Source organism: Myotis daubentonii, chromosome 11 (genome assembly GCF_963259705.1).
Source record: "Myotis daubentonii chromosome 11, mMyoDau2.1, whole genome shotgun sequence".
Lineage (NCBI taxonomy): Eukaryota > Metazoa > Chordata > Mammalia > Chiroptera > Vespertilionidae > Myotis > Myotis daubentonii.
The window spans coordinates 36,943,140-36,957,226 of NC_081850.1; the positions used below are offsets into that span (position 1 = coordinate 36,943,140).

Consider the following 14,087-nt stretch of genomic DNA (forward strand, 5'->3'; position numbering starts at 1 on the left):
AAGTTGTTGGTTGGAAACTTGGGAATTGAAAAGTAGAAAAGAAAAAAACATAAGTATGAAATAAAAATTAATCACCTAGATATAGTGGAGTATTAAATATTTAAGGAAGAGGGAGATTATTACAATGAAAATGCCCTGAATCTCAGTGACTTAATCCCCAGAGACTTTCAACTGGTATGACACAAGAATTTTTAAAACATGCAGTACATGACTATCTGGTCAGGGGCACTGACCTCTTTTTCCTTAGATTGTCAAAAAACAAAAACAAAACAACAACACAAAAAAACAATCAACACAACAATAGCTGTCTGGTGTAAATGAATCAGAATTATATTTTTTGTCAGATCAGCAAAAAGTATACTTTTTGGTGTGCTGCAGAATTTTAGTAATTAGTTGATGTGCCATGAGATGAAAAAGGTTGAAAATCGCTGACTTAATCTACATATATTTTCTTTGTTAGGAGTGTTTAGACGCAGATGAGGTCAATGAGGGGAGCCGCAGTGGTTTCCGCTCCCACATTCTGCGAGCTGGACCTGGCCGTGAAGATCCTGAGGGCGACTCAGTTGTTAGGAAGGAAGATGCTGCCGATTTATTCTTTCCCTCTCCCCCAATATTCTCCTCTCTGAGAGGGAAGATGAGGCAGGGAGAACATGCCTCATCGTTTATTGTGTAGCCCTAGGCAAGCCATTTCACCTCTCTGTGGCTTCGCTTCCACCCCTATTAAAAGGAAATAATGCTGTGAAACTGCTGCCCAGCCAATGAGCACGCGGTGAAAGCAGACTGTGGCGGTGGTGAAAGGCTTTCTCACCTCCCTGGAGAGCTGGTGCAATTTGCAGCCATCAAGGTCGTCCTGGCCATCCCTTGTCCTGCACACCCCTGCATATGTCCTCATGAAGTGGCACTGGCTTGGCCATTAAGGCCACATTCACAGCACCAGGAATTCAGCCCAGTGTGAGGCCAGGCTCCAGGAACACTGTGTGCACTCACCGTGCTGAACAGCTCAGCCGCCTGCTCCAGGAGGCCCACCAGGCCGCTCTCGGTGAAGTAGCGGCCTGAGCACACGCCATCCTCATCAGGCGACAGGGTATCTTCAGAGACTGCAGATTCCTCCAGCACATTGGAAGAAATATTCTGAAAGAAATGAAAGTATAAGCTTGGAGAACAGGGAAACCCTGCTAACAAAAGGCACTACGGGGACCCAAAGTGTCGGGATGAGAGCCACACTCAAAGATCTGCAGCAAGCCTGTGATTGTCAGGTCCAGGCCTGTGATTCCCCTGGGAAGAGGCCCTGGCGATTCATCATTCGGAGAGAACATATGAGCAACAGGCCTTCAAAACTCACAATTTTCTTTTTTTTTTTTTTTTAATAACCATTAGGAGCTTTAGAAAGGATACCTACCTCAATATAACAACAGTTGAACAACATTTAGGGAAATGACCATAAGGGACATCCAGCTGGGGTCATGGTTTTTAAAAGGCAAGGGCCAAATAACAGGTGACCAGACTCCTCGTTTCACCAGCTGAGTGAACCTCTTACTTTTTGGGGGTGTTTTTCTGAACATTGCTCCTCCTGACTTGACTTTCAGATGAAGAACCACAATATTATACGACAGTAGCAAATTAGAATGTCTTCTCCATGGAAAATTTTATGGTAATGTAGCAGTTATCCTTTTTACCCCAAACATTTTGTTACTTTCTACATGCCTTTCCTTTACTTAAACTGTAGAGTTGGAAGTCTCTGGCAAAGAATGCAGTGGCTGAAGCCAGGTCTAGGGTGAACCCCCGAGAAACACAGGGCGGCACTTACTCTTGGGGCTGTGGAAGTGCTAACCCTGAAATTGCTTGACCCTGAGAGTATTACCTTAACCTCTGCCTTACTGCCGCAAATGCCTCTTTCCAGCTCTGGACCTGAGAGGTCAAGAGTCATTTTCTTCAACCTGTCTCCCAGCTGTGGAAGAAATGCATATGGAGCATGGAAGAAATGGGAAACCTTTCTAGCTTAAGGAATTGCAAACATCATACATGTCCCTTCCTATTCCTGCACTCATGGCAGGCATAACTAATCAATCATAGCACTCTTTCCCCTGAAGCTTAGATACAGTCTCAAAAGTCTTCTCAGCATCGTACTCTAGTCAGCCACTACCAATGGACCAGAGTTGGCTTTTGGAGTAATATATGTCTGCCTCCTGGCTTGGCTAGTAGGATCAAGTGAATCTACCTTAGCAATCTAGGAAAAGAGAGTTGTTATGGTCCTATGTCTTCACCTCCAATATTGTAATGCAGTTTTAGGAATATAGGAGGCTTTCAGAATCTTTTGTAACCAATCTTTCTTCCAAACCTGGTCTTTCTATTATGATGATTCTGGATTGGAGATAACAGAAGGTCCAAAAGATTCATTTGAAAGAATCTAATAACCCCCAAAGCAAATACTATTAGAACTGTATGCAATTTCCTACATGCAGAGGAACAGATTTGAAGTTATATAGCTTTATTAGCTGTAGTCATAGGAAAAAGATTCTGGGCAGACTTTCCTGGCTTCAGAATTAGGAGGTAAGAGTAACAGCAGTATCTGAGACTGCATCCATATCCACACTTGTGGAGTAAATATTGTACTCTGGGGCATAGCGTTTCAATGATCTCAGTTCTGTAGAATTCAGTGGTCTCAAAGTTATTTCTCTTTCACAGATTTATTTATCTCTAGTTTACAATTCTTTTCCAAAAATTCATTTTTTTAATCTTTTTTTTTATTGTCTAAAGTTTACATGTGTCCTTTTTTCCCGATCGACCCCCCCCCCCCTCCTTGGCCATTCCCACCCCCAAGGGCAAGCCACCAGGGGCCAGTGTCTGTGTCCATTGGTTATGCTAATATGCATGCATACAAGTCCTTTGGTTGATCTCTAACCGCCCCCACATCCCCCCAAATTCAATTTTATTGGAGCAGAACAAGGTTGAAAACTAAAGCACAAAGCATCTAAGAACTCAACACTGAACATCTGTTGTTAATGCTGCCAGAATTCCTTTATCCTTTGCACAGTAAAGCCTCCTGGAGAACCATCCATAACTTCAGGTGTGGACCTCAACTCTGGCCCAGCCAATTCCACTTCTCATTCCATTCCTCTGGCCATTCTGATTGGTTCAGGCAGGAGAACACGACCCCATCAGAACCAATAAGATGCACTGAGGCTTTCTCAGCAACTGCTAGGAATGAGGCATCTGTCTGTTCTCCTGGACTTGAACCTGGGAAGATGTAAGCCTAAGTGTTTCTCAGTGAGTGTGGGAAGCCTGTGAAGAATGAAGGTGACATAACAGAAAGCAGAGACAGGAAATGGTTTTGACACTGAGTTCTGATGACATTGTTTGGGTCCTTAGGTTCAGTTTGGCGGGTTCACCTCCCTCATGCTAGCTGATAAATTCCATTTTTTTCCTTCTGTCACTGTAGGTTAGGTGTTCCACCCCCTGGAAGTATATATTTCCAAATGGATGTGGTATGTCTCCTTTGAGAGAAAATTGGCTCAAAAGCATCAACATAATTTGGCTTTTCTTCTGTAGCTGAGAACACCTAATTTACCATGTTCTGTGTATCATGAAGACCTCTCACTTCTCAGTTCCTTCTGCCCTCCCCTTTGCCTTCCTTGTTCTTCTGAGTTATTCCTTTACCTCCAGGCTGGGTCATATTATAAACATTCATAGCAACTTTATTATTGCATTAACTATAATTATAAGTAAGGAATGAAATAGTTATATGATGTCATTTTCCCTGTTGAGAATGTAAAGTTCATGGGGACAAAACAGGTGCTTAATAAATATCATCTAAATGAATGAATGAATGGATAAAGAATATTAAAAAATACAGCTATATGCACCCCTCAATGCAGGAACAATGTGAAGTGTTCTGTTGGTTCTAGAATAACTATTCTATCTCACCTTGGCCTGACTTATTATAAGCAAATCAACCAAATTCTTGGTGAAATTAAAATGGTAAGGATTACCAATTATTAAAGTGATAAATATAAAATAGAATAACTGAGAAAAAGTATAAAAGAATAATAGTTCAGCTAATGAAACAAGAAAAGAGGACAATTCAATTCAAAACTAAGTGATAGACCTAAAGATTTCGGGGCACTGAAAGTCTATCACTTGTAATATTTACCCTTGATAAAAACAAGTGGCCAAAATAAATTGGAGGAAAGAAGTAGATACATCTAAAATGATTTTTATAACTTTCTTCACTTTTCTGTGATTCAAAAACCTAATGTGATTTTTTATGGGATGAGAATTAAATGTTTGGCTTTTATAACAAGTATTTCTGAATTGAGAATATAATTTATTTGCAGAGAATGAAAAAATAGAATATTTCTGCTATTGAAGACCATAAAAAAAGAGGAGTTACTAATATGAGGCAATACCCAGCTTAGCAGGTGGACAGTATTCTAGGAAACAGAAACTCCTGGCTCTACCAGCAACAGACTCAGCGACTTATTTTCTCTGCCTGTGTAAGCTACTTTCAATTGCCCCCTCTTTCTGGTTCACATGGCATCACAAAATTACCTTGAAAAACAATAATGAGAACAAAGCCTTTTATAAAACCAGTCATGTAAATTCAAACAAGAATAATGCAAACACTTGTAAATGACTTTGTGAGTCTGGCTTGCAAAGGGCTCAATTACTGTACTTGTTATATTGTTCATGGTTTTAGGGTTGGTCATTCCCACAGATTATGTTTCTTAAAAGAAAAGTACTCATAACACTTTTGTTTCCTCTAACTACTGTGTTAAACCATTTAGCAAAAGCAGTCCCAGTGGCCTCTTAGCATCCTAGCCTGAACCAATTTTCAGCCTGGCAGACAAGTTCCCTTTTCTGCCTATGGGCAATATTCAGCCTATCATGAGAAAATATTAATTCAGCCCCCCTTTTCCCTTAGCATGTCGATTTGGTTCTTCCTTGATTTTTGGGCCATGAGGGAAATCATTTCTACAATGTTTGGAAAATTCTCTCATGGTTGTCAGTATACTGTGCCAACTATGAGTCTTTGAGAAAGCGTTTAAATAACCTTAGAAAAAATGCTCTCTCAGTTTCTTTATCTGTCTGCCTGCTTCACTGGTTGGTGGGGAGGTCAAATGAAGTCACGGATGTGAAAGTGTTTGGTAATGTCTAAAGTGCCTCTGCACTTATTGTAATCAATAATTTAATAAACCAAACAAACCAAGATGGTACAGCAATGAGAAGAGGCAAATAGAATACACTAATGCAGGTTTTTCAGCTTTGGTACTATTGATATTTGGAGCAAGATACTTCTTCGTGGGGGGAGCTATCCTAAGCATTGTAGAGTGTTTAGCAGCATCCCTGCCTTATACCTATTAGATGCTAGTAGCACCTTCCCTCCTCTCCCCAAAGGTAATATCAAAAAATGTCTCTAGACATTGTCAAATGCCCTCTGAACTGGGGAAGGGGGGGGATTGCCCCCAGTTGAGAAGCACTACCCTGCAGGAAAAGCTGAACATGCCCCACACCTGAAAGCTGACGCTGCCCACGGGCAGGTAGCTGTGGTCCTCTAGCATGCTCAGATATTCCGCCACCAAGGCAGCCGCGTGCACCAGGCACATGGCGGCCTCCGTGTAGCACTTCTTCTTGGAGTGTTTCTCTGCCATGTTCTGGAGCCAGGTCAGCCGCAGGTCGGGAGATGTCTGGTAACTCTTGGCAATTCTGAGGACAGAGTGAGAAAGTTTCAAGGACAACTGGTTAATGACACTGTTTTTCTACTGTGTGTGGCCACTTTTTTTCCCCCCAAGAAATTCCCCTCCCAGAGTTTACCTACACATTCAGAATATGAGAGAAAAGGCCAACATTTATCAGTCCAGCTGTTTTCACTCCATGTCTAAGGTGTTTTAAACCCCAAGGAACAGCATTTAATTAAAGCTTTATGGGAAAAAAGAGACCTGATAAAATGGTATTTATGTTAATGGATCTCTAGCAGTTTTCTTCCTTTTCTTTCCTTTCTCTCAAAAAACAGAAGACGAAAGTACTGTCTTTTTTAAAAAAGAAATATTTTACTGATTTTCTACAGAGAGGAAGGGAGAGGGATAGAGAGCCAGAAACATTGATGAGAGAGAAACATTGATCAGCTGTCTCTCGCACACCCCCCACTGGGGATATGCCCGTAACCAAGGTACATGCCCTTGACCGAAATCGAACCCAGGACCCTTCAGTCCCCTGGCCGATGCTCTATCCACTGAGCCAAACCGGTCAGGGCAGTACTACCATTCTTATTTCATCATAGCAGAATGATTTTGTCTTTGTAAGTAGTTTCTCCCGAGGCAGTGCTGCGAAGCAAAATTTTAAGCTACAGAGTAAAATATGATTTTTTAAAATAAAACTGTACCTGTATGTCTGAATATAATAGTAAAAACACATAAGAAATAATTCATATAACAGTTGATAGTTCTTTTCTCTCACTCTATACTAAGTGGAAGATAGTGTTATAAAATGGGCATCTTACTTTAAATTAGGGAGATCTTCCTGATAACTTGTACCTGAATCAACTCTCTCTCTGAATAATTAATTTCTACCAGTTTCTATAAACAGTTTTGTATGTATCATCCAAAAGAGTATGCCCACATGGCCTGTGATAATAACATTAATAAGAACTCCACCGTGACAAACCTTAGAGCAGTGGTTCTCAACTTTCCTAATGCTGCGATCCTTTAATACAGTTCCTCATGTTGTGGTGACCCCCAACCATAAAATTATTATTATTTTTTTTTCATAAAATTATTTTCATTGCTACTTCATAACTGTAATTTTGTTACTGTTATGAATCGTAATGTAAATATCTGATATGCAGATGTATTTTCATTGTTACAAATTGAACATAATTAAAGCATAGTGATTAATCACAAAAACAATATGTAATTATATATTCAATATGTGTTTTCCGATGGTCTTAGGCGACCCCTGTGAAAGGGATGTTCGGCCCCAAAGGGTTGAGAACCACTGCCTTAGACCCTCAAGTGACACCCTTTTGATTTCATCAGAGAAGGTTACCTGTACATGAGATCCATAAGCATCTCAGGATCTTCCTGAAATTCCCTCATTTTCACTGTGTCATATAGGATGCTATTCAGATTGCAGAGAAGTTCCTCGACCTGCAAAAAAGTGTAGAAAAAGTAATCTTCACTTTGTAGCCCAGGGTAATGAGTTAGAATTGCACTGAAGTGCAAGGGCAGCAGGAGCAGGCTTCTCTAGGAGAGGAGAGATTGCGAGTGGAGGGGAGTCTAGACTGGATCCTCTGTGGCCTTCACCTTTGCAGGTGAAAAAGAATTTAGTGTGAACTAGTTCCAGTTATTTGCAACCTGAAGAGTCCTAAAGTATAATCCAGAACATCAGGGCTGTTTATACCAAGTAGGAGACAGCTTAGCACATCAGCTTAGGTTCTACATTATATATCTATATAGCTATATCTATATCATCTATCATCTATCTATCTATCTATAACATACAGAAACACTGCCATTAATCAGCACGCTTTATTCCAGAAACTTCCTTAGCAGAGGAAGACAGACTGGCAACTGTGATCCTTAATGTTCATTACCCACAGTAAATGAGACCGAGGCTACCTGAGCACTTCATATATATATACATACATATCCTATATAATAAAAGGTAAATTGTCCCCTCAACTGGGAGTTTGACCAGGAGTTCAACCTGGAGTTAGACCAGGGTGTTGGGCTAGCCCCCGCCCCCTGATCGGCCCCCCTCAACCCCGATGGGGCCGGCTGGCCGAACCCCACCTGTGCACGAATTTGTGCACTGGGCCTCTAATCCTATCTAATAAAAGAGAAACATGGTAATTAGCGTACGACCACTACCCTTCCCATTGGCTAATCAGGGCAATATGCAAATTAACTGCCAGCCAAGATGGCGGCCGGCAGCCAGGCAGCTTAAAGTGAACATGAGGCTTGCTTGCTTCAGTGATGGAGGACTCCAACGTTCCCCGCCTGCCGCTGCAGGCCTCTGAGCTGCAACTCTAAGCAACTATGTTACAAATATAGAAGCTAAACAAAGCCCCAGAAACCTGCTTTAGTCCGTCGGGCTTCAGCCAGCAGGATCGCAACATTGTTTCAAATACAGACGGTAAACAAAGGCCAGAAACCTGCTTTCAGCAGCGGAGGCCTAAGAGCTAGAGCCAAGCCTCAAAGCTAAAGCTGGCCCAGAGTAAAAAAAAAAGAAAAAAAGGAGCGGTTGGGAGCTTCAGTCACTCGCCCGCCTGAAAACAGCCCTTAGCCCCTCACCCAGACTGGCCAGGCACCCCAGTGGGGACCCCCACCCTGAAGGGTGTGTGACCAGCTGCAAACAGCCAGCATCCCCTCACCCAGGCTGGCCAGGCACCCCGGGGGAGACCCCTACCCTGATCCAGGACACCCTTCAGGGCAAACCAGCCGGCCCGCACCCGTGCACCAGGCCTCCATCCTATATAGTAAAAGGGTAATATGCCTCCCAGCACAGGGATCAGCGGAACCGAGAGGCCTCCCGGCACCGGGATCAGTGTGACAGGGGGCAGCGCCCAAACCTCCTGATCGCCCTGCGGCTCTGTGTGTGACAGGGGACGGGGCCACAACCTCCCTATCTGCCCTGCTCTGTTCGTGACAGGGGAAGGCACCCCAACCCCCTGATCACACACCCCCTGATCCGCCCTGCTCTGTGCCTGATAGGGGGAGCTCCCCAACCCCATGATCGCCCTGTGGCTCTGTGTGTGACAGGGTACAGCGCCCCAACCCCCTGATCGGCCCTGCTCTGTGGGTGATAGAAGGCAGAATCCCAACCCCCACCCCACAGGCCCTGCTCTGTGTGTGATGGGGTAGAGCCATAACCTCCCCATCGGCCCTGCCCTGAGTTTGAGAGTGGCGGTGCCCCAACACCCTGATCAGCCCTGCTCAGTGTGTGACAGGTGGCGGTGCCCCAACTCCCCTATCGGCCCTACTCTGTGAGTGACGGGGGGAGCTCCTCAACCCCCTGATCGGCCTTGCTCTGTGCGTGACGGGGGGAGCTCCCCAACCCCCTGATAGGCCCTGCTCTGTGCGTGATAGGGGGCAGCGCCCCAGCCCCCTGATTGGCCCTGCTCTGTGCGTGACAGGGAGTGGTGCTGCAACCTCCCCATCGACCCTGCCTTGAGTGTGACAGGGGGCGGTGCCCCAACCCCCCACTTGGCCCTACCCTGAGCGTGACTGAGGGTGGCATTGCAACCTCCCAATCCGCCCTGCTCTGTGCATGACAGGGGGCGGCGCCCCAACTCCCCAATCGGCCCTGCTCTGAGCCCGACCAGGGGCTGCACCTAGGGATTGGGCCTGCCCTCTGCCACCTGGGAGCAGGCCTAAGCCAGCAGGTTGTTATCTCCCGAGGGGTCCCAGACTGCGAGAGGGCACAGGCCAGGCTGAGGGACACCCCCCTGCCCCCCGGAGTGCACAAATTTTTGTGCACTGGGCCTCTAGTATATATATAATATGTAAAATAACATTATAGAACATTTATATATTACATATATAAGTATATAATGTATAACTATATACTTTATATATAATATATTGCAGTGTACATATATATGCATATACACACAGACATACACATATATATGAATTTATTATTATTGGCTGATCCCTAATTCATGCATGAGACAAGGCATGCTCTTCAGCCTACCTGGGTGGGAAAAAGGGTGGTCTGCATGGCTTTGTCCTCTTCGGCATAGGCCAAAATTGTCCTCAAGGATTTTCTCAGGTGCTCCTCGTTAAAGTCTTGTGCTTTGCCCACCAAAGATGCCAGAGACATGGTTACCTGCATCTTCACTCTTGCAAAGTTCTGCATCAGTTAAAAGAAAAGATGGAACAGTAAGAGGCACTCAGCTAGTAGATCATTGAAGGCAGTAGAGCCAGATACCAATAACTCTCATCATTGAAACTATCATCTCCTTTTCTCTCAATAAAATGTGAGGTGTCCTCTGCACAAGATTCATATTATTGTTTAAATGGCTTAAAAGGATGTTGCTCTGATATTAAATTTTCATGGAGGCCTGAGCAGCCTCCCTGCTGCCAGGCTGGCAGGTTCCTGTAAAGTGGGTCACAGGACGTCTCCTTTCGTGCCGAGATTCTTCTTCTTGGAACTTTATTTAAACTGCACAGAAGAACATGATCTCCAGCGCCAGGATTTCTGAGATTCTGGACCCTGGGTAGGCCGCCACTTTCTGTTTCTCCTTCCCTTCCAGGCCCATGGGAAAATATGACTATTCTAAGGGCCCCTGAGGAATGTTGTAATGGCTTTTAAATAGTTATGCCTAATGTAGTCTTAGGACCCTGCCTTTCTTCCATGGGCCAATTTATCTTTCAATATCACTTGAGCATGCTCATGAACATGACCACAAATGTAAATTCCAAAAGACCATATCAATATCTAGACCAGCTAAAGCAAAAGTTGACTCTTTTGCAATAAAATAGCACCAAAGGCTGCTAAGCTTCAATGAAAACTCAGGTGTAGTTTCAAATTCTCTTCCACAGGTCATTATGGAACCAGTCAACCAGAATTTATAAATAAAACAAACTCTTCAGAATCTCTATTCTGCCTGTTGTATTGCCCCCCCCCCCAGATGACAGCTTTGAATCTACATCTATTCATTTATTTTTTATTGAAACACCCACGTGGAAAACACTGCATTCATCAGTCTTGATGTTCATTTTTGGATGCAAATTTAAACAAAGGCTGCTCTCCCTCTGCATAGTCAATTGTTTTCTTTGCATAGGAAGAAGTAAATTGCAATCCTGCAAACATTTCCTCAACCAATGTTTTGCACTGACTTTCTCTATTGATTCTGGGTCACCCAGCTGGTCTGAGCTCTTACACTGATGGCTCCAAAACTGAATCTCATGAGGAGGTAGAGGGTGGCACAGGCTTGGCTCCGGGTGACGTCCATGCTGCTGCTGCAGTGATGCAGCACTCGCTGACACAGGTCCGCACACTGCTCCACCTCCTCCTCAAACAGCAAGTCGCCGAACTAGGAGAGACACAGGGGCTATTAGGCACTTTCATATGCTTTCTGGACTGGATGCTTGTTGGAAATATGCAAATATCTGCTTGGGCAAGCAAAAGCCCGGAAGAGTTCATGCATTGCTCCATAAAGATAATGAGCTACTTGAGTCAGAAGATGAAATGAAATGATGGAGTTGAGATTTAATTATGAACCGTACCACAAGGAATAGGGCTGTATAATTAATTGCATTGTTAGCCAGGTTGCATTCACTGGCCAAGTCACAACTCTGAAGGGATGATCCTGACTTACTGGGTTCCCTAAAAATTACTGGTGACTAAGAAAGAAAAATGACCCTGCTGGGGAGAGCAGAGTTCCACTTTCTAAATGGAAAAGATCCCATGTGGAAGGCACCAACTGAGATTCGCAGTAAAGCGGGAGAACGCCAACTGCCTTAGACCACCTTAAGGAACATCTATAGGCTTCAGGCTGCGAGAAAGAGAAATTTATTTCTAAACTTTCCGTTATTTTTTAAAATTCTTTATTGTTTAAAGTATTACATGTGTCTTCTTTTCCCCCTATTGACCTCTCTCCGGCTGAAACTTTCTGTTGTTTCATGGCATGACATTTTGAAAGGCTTACTGCTGGGTGTCATACACAGGACTTAAATCTCAGTCAGAGGCACTATTAAAGAAAAGGGGTGAAAGGCAACGTTGCTTAATGGACTTTTCCTCTGATGTCTCCAGTGAGTGGCCATTCCATATTTCTACAGTTCAGCCCACGTTTCAAATTTGAGAGCCCGTTTTTTTCCTCGCCATGGTGCATCTGCTTCCTTCCTGGGGAGACTTAAGACATTGACCGCGTCACTTAAGATAGGACGCTGTGGGGTTTGTGCACCTGAAGGGAGAAGTCTGACGCTAGACGAGAATCTTAACTCTTAATTAAGAGTAAGAAAACAAGCATTCTGTGTTTACCTTGGCAATGAGAGCACGGAGTGTTGCAAAGCAGTGAGTCAGGTAGGTGGTGCTCTGATCACAGCTCAGAGAATTCACCAGAACCCTTAGAACACCTCCCAGCAGGCTGTCTTTGCAGTCCAGAGCCGAGCTTGCCTGGGGGAACAGAACAGCATCACTGCATCCCTGAGTTGTGAACTGAGGGGTGAAGACACAAGTAGATGCTTCTGACAATCAGCACGGGGACCTGCAGTTCCGTTCCTCTTGATCTAAGAGCTTATGGGTTTGGTAAAGGACCACAAATATCATCTAAATAACTATTCCCAAACTCCCAGTTGATTTGGGGTTTATATCTGGGTTGTTAAACTAAGTTATAATCCCGGGCAATAGCTTTTGTAATGTTCTTTGTATGCAAGGTACAGCCTTCCTTTGAGCTTCAAAACACAGTTGTGGGCTTCCTAGTACAATAGGGGCTGAAGGAGCTTGTTTATCAGCTACAGTAAGATCAAAACCACCAAAGATAATGACAAGTTTCAGCTTTCTTTGAAAATTGCAAATACATTGTGAGGACGGGCATTAAGTATATAGCACTCAAAGTTGTGTTATGTAAGGATACAATCAATGTGATGCCAAGCATTTAAGTTATCAAAGATGCCATATACTTTTTGTTTTTATTTTTGTACAATGATTGCCTTGATTTTAGACAACTGAAGAGTTGGATATTTAAAGTGCCACTGTATTTCAACAAGTTTTCTTCTTCTGGCCTCCAAAAGGCAATACTAGTTCTACTCTAATGACTTCTCAATGGAAACATGTCAGGACTCATTTTTCAGGTTAACTAAAAACCCACTGTCACCTAGATGTCTTGGTAATTTGGGGAAACATTCACTTAGAAGATGAAGTGAGTGTGATGAATTGTATTACTGTTCACAGTGATGCTACACTTTTCTACAGCAGAAACGGCAAGTTTATGGCACAAATAAATTACTTTCCAATTTGTATGCAAAACACACACACTCTTTTTTACACCTAACCCAGTCATAATCTTAGCTCCTCTACCAGATATCAATAACTCAAGTGGACCCATCAAAAAACACCCCTAGCTACCATCCTTATTCTGGATACTGGATGATAAACCCAGCATTCACGTTATAAATTTGATACATTCCGGCAGATTTAACTACAAGGGTCAGCTTATAAAGCATCTAACTCCTCCAGGTGAACAGCAAGTTCAAAGAAGCCTGAAGAATTTTCATTATCTCTGGAATTTGTCAGTCGGACACTATTGTAAACTGCCTAACTTCATTTTTTCAAAAAAGGCATTTAGGGATCATGTTTATTTCTCTTACAAGTTTCTATAAAGAATTCTTTATTAAATTTCAGTATGTTCGCACTGAATAGAGCAGGTGTTTGTTGTCCTCACCTGGATAATGTTTTCCTGCATGTCCAGGATGATTAAATTTGCTTCTGTCGCTAGATTGCCACTGATTAAGGCTTCTTGATCTAACTCTGCCTTTGTTCTAAGAAATAAAAAAGAGGTCAAATTTGAGCACATGTCAAACCTGGCTGTATCGCAGCGATAGCAATCTATGCAACAAGGCATAAAGACATCTTCTGAAGAGTCGGATTGGAGTGAATACAGAGCAACGGCAACACGGGTAACGAAGGAGTGCCTTTTGTGGTTGGTGTCTGGTTAAAAAGGTTTTCTAGGTGGAGTTTCCAGGCCATCCTCATCCCCATTATTATAAGTAATGATGGCAATTACAGAAATAACAAGATGGGTAGAAAGGCAATTATTGGTTGCTACTAGCAATGAGGCTAACCAATCAGACTGCTGCATAAGGCCTTGGGGGCCATTCCTACATTTCATGCAGAAAAACCATCTCCAGATCTGAGCCAAGGGCAGCCTCTGCAAGGAACTGGAGGGAGTGAGGAGACTGGGTGTGATGTGAATTTGGCAATGCTGCTGCTGGATTAGGAAAGGGGTTCAGGGAAGAGGCTGTCTCTTGACCTCCCCTGAGGCTGCCTTGGGGTTGCATAGTCAAGTGCGGGCCTTTTATCCTTTTCCAATGGGAAGCAGGATTGCGTTCCTGTGGGGCGGGCCATCTAACATCCTCCCAGATGTT

At 43.6% G+C, this 14,087-nt stretch overlaps 1 protein-coding gene across 5 annotated transcripts in view; it reads right to left on the bottom strand.

Moving 5' to 3' along the window:
• The window catches only part of DOCK8 (dedicator of cytokinesis 8), a 200,254-nt gene that overhangs the window by 20,173 nt on the left and 165,994 nt on the right, over positions 1-14,087 (bottom strand). For 4 of the 5 annotated variants that reach the window (XM_059656825.1, XM_059656822.1, XM_059656824.1 and 1 more), the window contains 7 exons: positions 13,385-13,481; positions 11,983-12,117; positions 10,883-11,035; positions 9,691-9,849; positions 7,042-7,142; positions 5,511-5,703; positions 988-1,131 (listed from right to left, as the gene is read on the bottom strand). In XM_059656825.1, the coding sequence (XP_059512808.1) occupies positions 988-1,131; positions 5,511-5,703; positions 7,042-7,142; positions 9,691-9,849; positions 10,883-11,035; positions 11,983-12,117; positions 13,385-13,481 (982 nt within the window). The remainder of the gene's footprint in view (positions 1-987; positions 1,132-5,510; positions 5,704-7,041; positions 7,143-9,690; positions 9,850-10,882; positions 11,036-11,982; positions 12,118-13,384; positions 13,482-14,087) is intronic. The other variant, XM_059656823.1, reaches the window with a different exon arrangement.